Source organism: Cucumis sativus, chromosome 4 (genome assembly GCF_000004075.3).
Source record: "Cucumis sativus cultivar 9930 chromosome 4, Cucumber_9930_V3, whole genome shotgun sequence".
Lineage (NCBI taxonomy): Eukaryota > Viridiplantae > Streptophyta > Magnoliopsida > Cucurbitales > Cucurbitaceae > Cucumis > Cucumis sativus.
In genome coordinates, this window is record NC_026658.2 from 9,500,241 (window position 1) to 9,513,471 (window position 13,231).

Below are 13,231 nucleotides of genomic sequence, written 5' to 3' on the forward strand. Positions count from 1 at the left end.
ATTAAAATTTAATTTAGAGTTAGAAGACCAAATTTGTAATTTAACAAAAGTTTAAAGTTGGAGGGTGAATCAGTAGTGACGAATGGATATTCTTCACAAGTTGACTTTGAGTAGCAACATTCAACATGTCAAACAAGCAATGGGCAAAAGGTTAAATCGAACCAGAACCGGGACGAACCGAACCGGGAACTTGAAACCGGGAAGGGAAAAAAAGAAAAAAAAAACCCTTTCTTTCTTCTTTGTCAATAAAACGGATGTTGAGTTCTTCCCTCGCTTTGGGATTTCATTTGGAGGCGCCATAAAAACACAAACCCTTTTTTTTTGTTCTATCATCTCCTTCATCTTTTCTCTCTTCAAATTCCCAACTCCAATAATCCTCCATCCATGGCGGCCGCCGATCCCACTCAGCTTCATCAACTCTCCTTGCTTCTGGGTTCCGATCGTACCCACTTCGAAACCCTAATTTCCCATCTTATGTCCTCTTCCAATGACCAGCGTTCACAGGCTGAATCCCTTTTCAACCTCTGCAAACAAGCACACCCAGATGCTCTTGCTCTCAAACTCGCCGATCTTCTTCACCCTTCTGCTCATCCTGAGGCTCGTACCATGTCTGCCATTCTCCTTCGTCGTCAACTCATTCGTGATGATTCTTATCTCTGGCCTCGTCTATCTCCTTCTACTCAATCTACTCTTAAATCTGTTTTGCTTTCCTCACTTCAAACGGAGGAATCTAAATCTATTTCTAAGAAGCTGTGTGATACTATTGCTGAACTTGCTTCTGGGATTTTGCCTGATGGTGGTTGGAATGAATTGATGCCTTTTATTTTTCAGTGTGTTACTTCTGATAGTTCTAAGTTGCAGGAGTCTGCTTTGTTGATTTTTGCTCAATTGGCTCAGTATATTGGTGAAACCCTAGTTCCTCATTTGGATACGCTTCATTCTGTGTTTTCTCAGTGTTTGGCTTCGTCAAAAACTGGGGATGTTAGGATTGCGGCTTTGGGTGCTGCGATTAATTTTATTCAATGTTTGTCTAGTGCTTCTGATAGGGATAGGTTTCAGAATCTATTGCCTTTGATGATGCAGACGTTGACTGAGGCTTTGAATTCTGGTCAAGAAGCTACTGCTAAAGATGCGCTTGAGTTGTTGATTGAATTGGCAGGGACTGAGCCTAGATTCTTGAGGAGGCAATTGGTTGATGTGGTTGGTTCGATGTTGCAGATTGCTGAGGCCGATTCCCTTGAAGAATCTACTAGACATTTAGCTATTGAGTTTGTTATAACGCTTGCTGAGGCTCGAGAGCGAGCTCCTGGGATGATGAGGAAGTTGCCACAGTTTATAAGTAGGTTGTTTGGGATACTTATGAATATGTTGTTGGATATTGAGGATGATCCCGCGTGGCATACTGCTGATACTGAGGATGAGGATGCGGGTGAGAGTGACAATTATGGGTTTGGCCAAGAGTGTTTGGACAGACTTTCTATTTCATTGGGTGGAAATTCTATTGTGCCTGTAGCCTCCGAGATGTTTCCAGCTTTCTTGGCTGCACCTGAATGGCAAAAGCACCATGCAGCACTTATTGCTCTCTCACAAATTGCAGAGGGTTGCTCGAAGGTACTAGCCGCCCCTAGCTTTGAATTTTCTTATTTTTCTTTGCTCTTCGTTTTACTTTTTAAAATGCCTAAAAGTTGCGAATATGGAGTTTTTACAGCGTGCTTTCATTTATTATACTAGCTTTACTTCATTTTCGTAGTGTTATTGGATAGATAAAGTTGAAGATAATAAATCCAGTTTCAAGCTCATGAATACTATATGCGTTATTATTGTCTTTCATCATTTGGGTTATTATTATTTGTTGTTGGTTCCCTACAGCTTTGTTTGATTCTTCTAGGTGTGTTGGTTTGTCATTCTTACCACATAGTTCTTTCTTATTTGTGCAGGTAATGATAAAGAATCTCGAGCAAGTACTCTCCATGGTTTTGAATTCATTCCAACATCCACATCCACGTGTAAGATGGGCAGCCATTAATGCGATTGGCCAGTTGTCTACTGATCTAGGTCCAGATTTGCAGGCTCAATATCACCATCTAGTTGTGCCGGCTTTGGCTGGAGCTATGGATGATTTTCAAAATCCACGAGTACAGGTTTGTATACCCTTCTTTTTTATGAAATGTGAAACTGGTGTAGTCAGTCGATCCTTTTATACAAATATTTTATGTTATCTTGTTCTGTGCGGTCAGATAATATATCCAAATTTTTCTCTACTGTTTATCCCTCCAGAAGCTTATGTACTGAAACTTGTCACCACTTCGTGATGATTTACATTCCCATTTTTCTGTGTAGTTGATTAGGAAGTAATTTTTTTAATGAGGTTAAGGGATGGATATCTGCTATGTTTTGTTCCTATGGTTGTTTCACGTTATTTGAACAAGCAGTCACTCAGTGGAGTTCTTCTTGCTTACTTTACTTCTTTTGGAAGAAGTGCTTACTTCTTTTGGAAGAAGTGCACCGTATACTACATTTCTGCTTCAAGGTAACATTGCTCTAATTGTCTCTCTTTAATCTTACAGGCACATGCTGCTTCAGCAGTTCTCAATTTCAGTGAGAATTGCACCCCAGATATTTTAACACCTTACTTGGATGGAATTGTGAGCAAGCTCCTTGTACTTCTGCAGGTATTCTACAATCTTAGTTAGCTTATCTCCAATTTATATGATAGACATTTCACTACTTTTAGGCAGTTAGATAAATCATTTGAATGAAATACTCTTTTCCTTCCTGTGACAAGCGTTATTTGTTTGTTTCGAGGTATAATGGTGATGCTTTTCAACATTTTTCTTTAACAAGATTTCTTTTCACATCTGCATTACAGAATGGAAAGCAGATGGTGCAGGAGGGTGCTTTGACTGCTCTTGCTTCTGTTGCTGATTCATCTCAGGTTTTTTACTCTTTACTCTTATTTCAATTTTTTTATAGCTCTTTTGTTGTGAATATATCAAACTTTTCTTTTGCATGAACAGGAGCACTTCCAGAAGTACTATGATGCTGTAATGCCTTACTTGAAAGCTATTCTTGTAAATGCAAGTGATAAGTCCAATCGTATGCTTCGTGCCAAATCCATGGAGTGTATCAGTTTGGTTGGCATGGCTGTTGGTAAAGACAAGTTTAAGGATGATGCAAAACAGGTTATTTTCAATAATGTTTATCCATTGTTCACGTACTCTATTTAAACTTAAACGATATCCTCAGTCAATGTTGCTATCGTATATTTTAAATTAAATAATAATTGTTTAAATCAAACTTTCTGCGTACACTATTAGTTGTAGTTGCCAATCATAATGGACTGAAATCTTTTATGATCTGTCTTTTTGAAGGTTATGGATGTTCTATTGTCACTACAAGGATCTCCAATGGAAGCAGATGATCCCACAACCAGCTACATGTTACAAGTGTGTTTTGAGCATCTTCAACCTGCATCCTTTTGTATGGATTTGGTTCAAGTTTATTGGTCTGAAAACAAGGAAAATAATTGCTTACTTGTTTTGCAGGCATGGGCAAGACTCTGCAAATGTCTTGGACAGGATTTTCTTCCTTACATGAGTGTTGTGATGCCACCTTTGCTTCAATCTGCCCAACTTAAACCAGATGTCACAATCACATCTGCTGATTCAGATGCTGATATCGATGACGATGATGATAGGTTTGGATTTTAATTCCTGTTTAAGTCTTAATTGGAATGAATACAATCTAAATTTGATAGGTTTGTTTCCCTCTTCTCATATGTATATTATCTTTTAATAAAACTTGAATACCTCCAAGACATTGTGAAAGAATGCTTGTTACTTATCTTATAGTGTAACTATTGTGTTCAATGTGTTGTCACATCCTTTGCTACTTTTCTGTTGGTTGTGCAAAATTGTCCAACCGTTTTCAGTTCGTTCTTTAATGTTTTTTTTCCCGAAAATTAAAATTTTGTTGTTTTTATTGCAGCATTGAAACAATAACTCTAGGTGACAAAAGGATTGGCATCAAGACTAGTGTTTTGGAGGAAAAAGCCACTGCTTGCAACATGCTGTGTTGTTATGCTGATGAATTAAAAGAAGGATTTTTTGTCTGGATTGATCAGGTTGCTTTAGTGAATTACATTTGTTTATTTTCTAATTTAAGCAGTTGTAGTTGTTTACTGCTGTACTAATGCTTCTTCTATTACTTAGGTTGCTCCTACTTTAGTTCCACTTCTTAAGTTTTATTTCCATGAAGAAGTTAGAAGGGCTGCTGTTTCAGGTAGTTAGCTTGTTCTTTTTCTTCTATATGCTTTTGTTCTCCTTTAAAATCATTGCAAGAGTTCATTTAAGTTAACTTTTAACACTTGTTGCTTACTATCTAAACAGCCATGCCGGAGCTCCTGCGTTCAGCAAAATTGGCTGTTGAGAAAGGGCAATCTCAAGGTCGTGATGAATCCTATGTAAAACAGTTGTCAGATTATATTGTACCAGCTTTGGTGGAGGCATTACACAAGGTTAATTATTGAATTATATTTTTTAACAGTGGTAGATCTTTATAGTTTCATATTGAAATCCACCTTTTGTTATTAATGATCTTATGTATTTGAGAGTATTGAATGCTAAGTTATGGCATTTTATTGATCTAAATGGTTTACAGGAGCCTGAGGTGGAGATATGTGCCAGTATGTTGGATGCATTGAATGAGTGTGTACAGGTTTGTATTATGAAATTAATATTTAGTGAATTTCAATGAGTCCTTGAGTCTTAAAAGCAAACTTAATCCACAAATCTTTGAGAGTCATAGCCACCCCATACATATGTGATATGTCACTTCAAGTTGATTTCAAGGCTTCTGGGATGTTAAAAGAGATTGTAGTGTTGTATTTTCCCAATTCTCTTTGGGGACAAAAATCCTAATTGGTATCCCAAGACAGTTCAATTTAATTGTTGTACAGTTTCTTTTTCTTCTTCATATTCATTCTTGAACTATATTTGGCTTTTCATTTTACTAGATCTCTGGACCACTTCTTGATGAAAGCCAAGTACGGTGCATTGTGGATGAGATTAAACATGTTATAACTGCTAGCTCCTCAAGAAAGCATGAAAGAATGGAGAGGGCAAAAGCTGAAGATTTTGATGCAGATGAGAGAGAATTACTTGATGAAGAAAATGAGCAAGAAGAAGAAGTTTTTGATCAGGTAAGTTATTGGAATAGACATGCCATCACATGGCATCTAGTAGTTTTTTCAGGTCTTTAAAATTTTGAAGATTAGTTTGAGAATGAGGTTGTATGCCTTATTTTTGTATTTTGATCAGGTTGGTGATTGTTTGGGAACTTTGATCAAGACTTTTAAGGCCTCGTTCTTGCCTATGTTTGATGAACTCTCATCATATTTGACACCTATGTGGGTAAGTTTCTTGAAACTTGTGTCTCTGTAACACTTACTAATTTTGATCTTAAAAAATAGCCACCGTTTGAAATTGACTCTACATTAGCTTTTCATTGTTTACAAGGTTTGCCCAAACACTTCTGTTTCTCTCCAATACAAAGATGTAAAGTTGTGTCGACAAAGTTGCTAAGAACTTCACCCAAGTGAAAATGAAATATAATTTCTTTTTAAGTTATTCCAAAATCTGTATATCTGCTTTACATTAGGCGATGGCTATCAGATTTATTCTATCACTTCTTCATTCACTATATTATGTTCGAAATTTATAGCCGGACATCAAAAGTGCATATAGCGAGACATCAGAAGTTCGACATATATAGACCCATACATATAAGTTGCAAATAAAAATTATACGACATGCACTTTTTTTTTTTTTTTTTTTTCCTTAAAATAAGTGCATGTTGTAAACTTTTTTTTGCAACTTATATATACAAGTCTGCAGAAAGTAATGTGTTTGAAATGCATCTGAAAGTACTTAATTTTTAATTGTCACAATCTTTGGTGTGCAGGGTAAGGATAGAACAGCCGAGGAGAGGAGAATAGCAATATGTATTTTTGATGATGTTGTGGAACATTGCCGTGAAGCAGCCCTCAGGTAATCATTTCATTGTAATTTACTGCCCTCTATGAGCATTTTGTGTTGATTTTCTTATTGTGAATCAGGTACTATGATACCTACCTTCCTTTCTTGTTGGAGGCATGCAATGACGAGAATCCTGATGTCCGTCAGGTCTGTTCTTCCCTTGTATGGTTGTAAATATTGATTTTATTTTTAGTAGCTGACAAGCTTTATCTAATTCAAGCATTACTCTATTTGCAGGCTGCTGTTTATGGTATTGGTGTTTGTGCTGAGTTTGGTGGATCTGTATTCAAACCACTTGTTCAAGGTTGGCTTCATTTGGATCGTCGTTTTTGAGCTGTTGAGTTCTCTCTCTTATAAATGGTGAATGAACTTGTTATCTTCTCTTTCTTTTTTGCAGAGGCACTTTCCAGGTTGGATGTTGTGATACGGCACCCGAATGCACAACATTCTGAAAACATAATGGCATATGACAATGCTGTTTCAGCTCTTGGAAAGATATGTCAGTTTCACAGAGACAGTATAAATGCACCTCAGGTACAAGTCTTTGTTTCTTCTCATGAATTCTTATTTGTCAGTGCTGGCAGCATTTTCTTCCTAGTGTTTAAATGAATTCACTTTTCCTTTCCTAGTGCAATAGATTTTATGATGATAGATCCTGTTTATTGCACCGATAGATCCTGTTCACAACCGCATCACTTAAGGTGTGTGTACAAGGAGTTGGTACACGATTATTTGTGTCTTATATGCTTCTGTAATTATTTTCTTTGGCAGTTGGTTCCTGCTTGGCTAGGCTGTTTGCCTATCAAGGGAGATTTAATTGAGGCAAAGTTGGTGCATGATCAGCTTTGTTCAATGGTTGAAAGGTTGAAATTTCGATCCCAGAGTACATTCTACTCAAATTTCTTTGCCTTATTCATTGTTTAATCATGTTTTTCCTGCATTTAATTAACAGGTCCGATAAAGAACTCTTAGGTCCCAACAATCAATATCTTCCCAAAATTGTTTCCATTTTTGCTGAGGTATGCTATATCATAAGATGTTCTGTAACTGTAATTGTCTACTTATAAACACAAGAACTTTGTGGTAATAGGGATCTTGGGAACTTTAGTAATAATTGTATTCTTGACCTCCTAAGATGTTTTGTATACTTCAATTTCTCAATTTCTTGGGGCATTGTTGATCTAGGTTCTATGCGCGGGTAAGGATCTTGCGACGGAGCAAACTGCCAGTAGAATGGTAAACCTTTTGAGGCAGCTTCAGCAAACTCTACCACCGTCCACACTGGCATCGACCTGGTCATCTTTGCAACCACAGCAGCAGCTTGCACTTCAATCAATCCTCTCATCTTAGTGTAATTGGAATTGGCAAGACAGATCATTTTGTGTCAGATCCTGAGTTGGTTAACATCTCCTGAATGGGTTGGTTGGCTGTGTGTTTTCTTGGTATTTTTTGAAGCATTTTAGCCCGATAATGTCATCATCATCCCTTTTGCATTGCGAAGCACAGCAGTCATCCCTTGAAGAAATCTGCTGCTGCTGCTGCGGCATTGGCGTCGCGTGTTTTTGTGATCCTGTCTCATAATGTATTATTTATTTTTTTGCGCGCTTGTTTAAAGCATCGATTTTGCATGGTCCAAAGGCGACAAGAAAGAGTTGTTATAGTTTGTGTGTATAGTACAAAATTATTGGTGTACTAGAGTCCCTACCCCTCAGAAAAAAAAAAGTGAAGCAAGCAAAAAATAATGTCGAGTGGGTAATTGTTATTTTGAGGCTTTGAAGTTTTGGAAAAGTTGAGGTCAAAGCGTGTCATTGAAACAGAGAACGGTTAAGTTTTGGTTTTTGGTTCTTTACATCTTCAGTATGATTATTTAAACAGAAGTTGCCAGTTTTGCTTATGGTGTTTTTTTTCAGTATGACTGCAGGGAGGAGTGCTCAAACCTCCATCTTTGGGATATGTCAATTACAATCAAGCTAAGTTCGCATTAGCTTATTTATGGTGAGTTATGATTGTGTTCATGATGAAATGGAAGTTCTTTTTCTTTTCTTTTCTTTTCTTTTTTGTTGAAGGTTTATGGTTTTGAGTGTGGTGGAACCCATTGGACATTATTTTATGAAGTGGTCACATGGCTTAATATTAGAGGTATTTTCTAATTATATTCAGTGTTATTAGGGAAGATTTAGATTTTTTTTTACCCAACATTTGATGATTATAGTGAGAATTTTTAAATTAGGTTTGAATCAGGTCCAAATTTAATGATGGTTATTACCTACGAGTTACAAAACTGATTTTTTTTTTCTATCAAGGATTGGTGTTTTTCTTCCTAATAACAACAATAAGGTTAAAATGTTGTTTTGTTTGTGTATTTTGAAGATTTTTTCATTTTTAGTTCAAATATTTTTAATTTTCACACTTTTCAACAACATTAAATTTGAGAAACTAAATTTAACTGTGATTTATGCTCAATCACGAGGTTAAGAGAACCCAAATAATATTTACTTTTTGGTCCACTCTTTGAAGCTTCTTCAATTCTTAGGTGATCTTCGTCCTCAATCGAATTCAACTTCATTGGATCATGTAGGTTGCATCTTTGTTCATCATCTAGGCTTCTAGTATTACGATTCTTATACTTCTACATCCCTTTGGAACTTAATCGAGATGAGTTCAAACATAAAATTAAATAATACAACATGGGAGTATTGATTTGAGAAGTTTTTTAAAACAGTGACGTACTAAATTTAAGATTAATCGATATAAAAAGAAGTAGAGTGGCCATTTTATAGAATGATATTTTAATCTAATAATCTAATAATAAATAATAGTCGTAGTAATAATAATAATAATTATTGATATGTTTGCACTTCAAAAGCTTCCAAAAATATACCTTTACAATTTATGGATAAAGCTATTAAATGATATTCCCTCTCCTATTTAACAACTCCATCAATAATAAATTTCAAATAGTTATGATAAAGAAAGTATTAAGTTAAAACACATTGTCATATCATATAATAAGGAGACACAACTACGTCATCTTTTTTATATAAAAAAAAAATTAAGAATTTGATTTAATTTTATTAACAAAAGGAAATAATGTGACATACTTTTTAAGAAAAGAGTAATAATATATATTTTTATATATATAAAGATTATTTTAATAATGGATGATCATTATTGCATTGCTACTTGCCTTGGTGATTTGGATGTTACAACAATGACGACGTGCAATATGGGACACCATTATTTCCCTATTTATTCATTTTCTTAATCTCTTTTACTAATTATTAAAAAAAATAAAAGTTAGGCTACTTTGTAAATTCAATCAATGATTTTTAATAATTCTTGTATCTATCGTATTCATAAGTTAGGGAAACAAAATTAATTTTTTTACCGTAAAATTTTCCAAACTAATAATTATAAGCATTACAACGTCCAACTTTCAACCTCAATTTATCCTGAGGATCATAATTTTTTTAATTGATTTCGAATTTATGTCGGATGGTAACATTTTAGAATCTATCTACCGGTACACTTCTTATAAAAAAAATGTATTGTTTAAAATTTTTGTTATATATTATAAATATTTTTTTTTATTTGAGCGTATATTTAAAAGTAAATCTAGTTAAAAGATAGAATATATTAATTGATCTTTATTAGGATTTAATTAGTTTAGGAGTGTAGTATGATATTTTTTAACAAGACAAAAGATAGTCTCTCTCCAATCTTTGTGTGATCCTCAAACCTATCTGTTAAAAATACATAATGGTGTGCATGCTCATCACTTGAGTTGGAATAACATTATTAAATTTTAATTTTCAATCTTCATTAATATTTGTTTTATAGAAATATTGAACTTGAATCGCTTTATTTTATTTTAAATATGTACGTAAATAATTAAATATATAAGTTTAATTTAGAGTGAGGTATAATTGTAACTTTTTAGGAATTATTTTGACCAACTTTCAATCTTCAATGTTTGAAACTTTTATGTCTTGTACTTAACTACTGTACAAATTAATTTAATTTATGTTTGTAACTTTGTATGACTTTTATTTATGGATAATGTTTATAAAAGAGTTTGATTCTAATATTTATGCATAAACGATTCTGTTTCGATTCCATTTTATTTGTACATAAGTGGATTTAATTTCTATTTGATTTGACACAGATGAATGGTTTTTTGTATTTTTTGGTTCGGTGCAGTTTTGGCTTCAAACGAACAATGAACGTCTCTAATTGCTGATATGTTGTATTATTTATCGACTACGAGAATTGAATCTAAATTTTGTTATATGTGCAAATTCAAATTTACTTTTGCAGTGGGTTATATTTGCTAATATTTTGTGTTAATTGCTATGTTTGCAACTTCTTTTTTTTAGTGATCTCTTTCTCTCATGTTCGTTGATGCTAAACTATTTTAACACACTCTCTTGTGTAAATATAAAAAGAAGTGTGAGGTCTTCGCTATTTTTTCAACTTCTTATCCTCTAAATGGTTTTCTATGTTTGTTTTAGGGGATGTAATATATTTTAGTTTGTCCGTCTTTCGTTATTTTTTTAGTATCTTTTGGTTTACTTATATTTCAACAGGAAGGGAGAAATACAAATTATCGAAAATAACCAATTTGAATATAATTGAGTGAATAAGATATCAATCAATATCATTTCAAATCGATTACCTATCTCAAATTTGTAGAAAAGAAAAATTGAAGAAGACAAAATCAATAACTAATTTTGTAATTTTTAAAAAATAGAATTAAGGGTGAGCATGATAACCAAAAAAATCAACCAATTCTAAGTTGGTCGATTGGGATCAGTTTTGAAAAGTCTGAAATCGAAAATTTTCAAAAAGTATTTTTAAGTGTTAAACCGACCCAACCAAACAAAAATCGACAAAAACCAACCGACCTTTACTCATGAATATCGAGGTTGGTTTGAACATTTAATTAAACCAATTATGGTTAGTTCGGTGACGATTTTGTCAAAAAAAAAAAAAACAACCCCGACCGATAATCACCTAGATTATATGTATAAGAATGTTTTATTTAGGTAACCAATGCCACGTAGGTTGAGAATAAAATTTGTCTTGTCTTGATTCTTGTTGGAAAAGCCACCATTTTATTTATGTAATTTTTTTTTTAATTAATGGTTATTCTCATTATTTTATTGCATAGATATTCTCAAACTTCTTTCCTTAGGCCTCCAAGTGGCATCATTTTGTGCTTCCATGACTTTCTCTCTCTAATATTTGACTTAGTTTCATGAGAGAGATACTTTGTAATTACTTTCTTACCCTTCCTCCTTTATTATTGTTCCTACTCATTCTTTAACCCTCAAAACATAACTCTTTTTTGCCTTAACCTCACTTTTTCTCTACAAAAGTATGAATTATTCATTGGCAAAAGTGGAGTCATATAATCATTATAATTTGGCCAATTTTGTTAGTACAACCCTATTATAATTACCCTTAACTTCAACCTTTTATCTACTATCAATATGTTATCGGAAAACAAAGATTCTTTTTCTTCCATGAAGTCAACTAGAAAGAAGAGTTTCAATCTATTATTGAAAGTAGTTGGTTTAAAACTATTGATTTTGGTTACTTCAACTTTCTTCTATGGAATATGAATACATTTGATCCATAAAAAATGTTAATTTTTAATCATCATTGTTTGATTTTTTGTATACCAATACATCGGTTTGACTTTTCTTTTCCATAAGAACTGTAGTCATATTTGTTGTTTTTCTAGAATGAATCTCTATTTTATTGATAATTTAGTAGGGGTATAAACCTAAATATACTCACGAGAGGAATATACTTAAGAAAAGAATACTTCAATACCCTCCCTCAAACTCAAGGTTCGAATCACGAACTTGAGTTTGCTAATAACTAAGAAAACTAGAATAGAATTAGAAACGCTGAGAGAACAAACATAAAGAAACTAAAACAAAACTTAAGCAAAATTGATATGAGCGAAACTGACCTAGAGGGTTAGTGGGTCTGAGCGTCGACGACAGTATGAGTTTCACGGATCTGGATTGACAGGAGACAGACAGATAGATGGAACGACGTCGTCATTCATTGACGAGCGGTGGTTCTGAAGGTCAAAAGAGCAAAGATGCAAATATGTGAGGGGATTCGTTTGTAGATCTAAACTGGTACAGATCAGATGTGAGCGAAGATGCGACAAATATGTGGATCGAAAGGGCAACGGCGGATTGGAGGGGCGACAACAAATCTGAGAAAAGAAGAAGCGGCGACGAGTTGTAGATTTAAAGGCGTGGATGGCAGATCTGACGGCATAAGGTTTTTGAAACATATGGACAATGACTATACAATAGAAAATTCAGGATGGTTTGCTTCCATCAACGAATGATCAACTAAGGCAGACAAACGGGATGCAATGGCTAGACTACAATGAGACCAAGAAAAACCTAAGACTCTGATACCATGTTGTATTTTTAGAATGAATCTTTATTTCATTAATAATTTAGTAGGGGTAGAAGCCTAAATATACTCAAAGAGGAATATACTAAAGGAAATAAAATCTCCAGAACAATATCTAAAAAAATACACCAACTAATATTGATGTTTTTTTTTTTTCTTTTTTTGTCAAAATCACTAGAGTTATATTTTTGATTATATCTCGGTACCCTTCAAAGTTTGAAAATAGTAATCTTATTTAAAAGTAAAATAATAACAATTGAAAAAAAGGATTGAAAGGTTTGTTTTGAAAGAAAACATAAGTTTTGATTAGTTGTATATATGATTGGAACATTTTGATCAAATACACTATTTCTAAAAGACCTCCAAAAAGGAATAGTCAACCCAAAGTATTTTTGTTGATAATTTGTTCTTCACATCCCTTAAGTCTTACTCACATAAAGGTTTAGGCAAACAAATAGTTGTTATAATTAGTGAGTTTATGGTTTGTATTTAGGGTATAGACTAGTATTTGGGAAAAAGGGTATTTGGGGAAAGAAAAAGAGTAAGAAGGGAAGAGTTCAATTACCTAATTCATTGATACTTAATTTTATAATACACAGAAAATGAAAGACCAAGAACATGAAACCAAACACAAGAAACCATTACAAAAGTTTGTTTGCTGCCATTTTCAAATTTCAACTCATTACCCAATTAATTAATTCATTCCCAACTAATAATGATAACAATAATAAAATTCAAATCATTTTCCATTT

General features: G+C 33.6%; 1 protein-coding gene across 1 annotated transcript; it reads left to right on the plus strand.

The window, feature by feature from the left end:
• Positions 1–384: 384 nt before the first annotated feature.
• On the plus strand, positions 385–7,944 carry LOC101221332 (importin-5). The gene is made up of 20 exons (XM_004149068.3): positions 385–1,611; positions 1,938–2,141; positions 2,568–2,672; positions 2,870–2,935; positions 3,018–3,182; positions 3,372–3,446; positions 3,546–3,697; positions 3,988–4,123; positions 4,212–4,281; positions 4,389–4,516; positions 4,660–4,716; positions 5,015–5,200; positions 5,319–5,411; positions 5,962–6,047; positions 6,116–6,182; positions 6,273–6,339; positions 6,433–6,569; positions 6,807–6,898; positions 6,988–7,054; positions 7,221–7,944. Exons 1-20 carry the CDS (start codon positions 385–387, stop codon positions 7,383–7,385), a joined length of 3,345 nt encoding a protein of 1,114 aa, XP_004149116.1. The 3' UTR covers positions 7,386–7,944.
• Positions 7,945–13,231: the final 5,287 nt, after the last annotated feature.

What these genes read in the sequence shown, in the direction of transcription:
- LOC101221332 (XM_004149068.3), top strand. Translation starts at nt 385, where the DNA reads ATGGCGGCCGCCGATCCCACTCAGCTTCATCAACTCTCCTTGCTTCTG. An exon ending in TTGCAGAGGGTTGCTCGAAG is followed by an intron (nt 1,612 to 1,937) that starts GTACTAGCCGCC and finishes TTATTTGTGCAG; the next exon opens with GTAATGATAAAGAATCTCGA. An exon ending in TTCAAAATCCACGAGTACAG is followed by an intron (nt 2,142 to 2,567) that starts GTTTGTATACCC and finishes TTAATCTTACAG; the next exon opens with GCACATGCTGCTTCAGCAGT.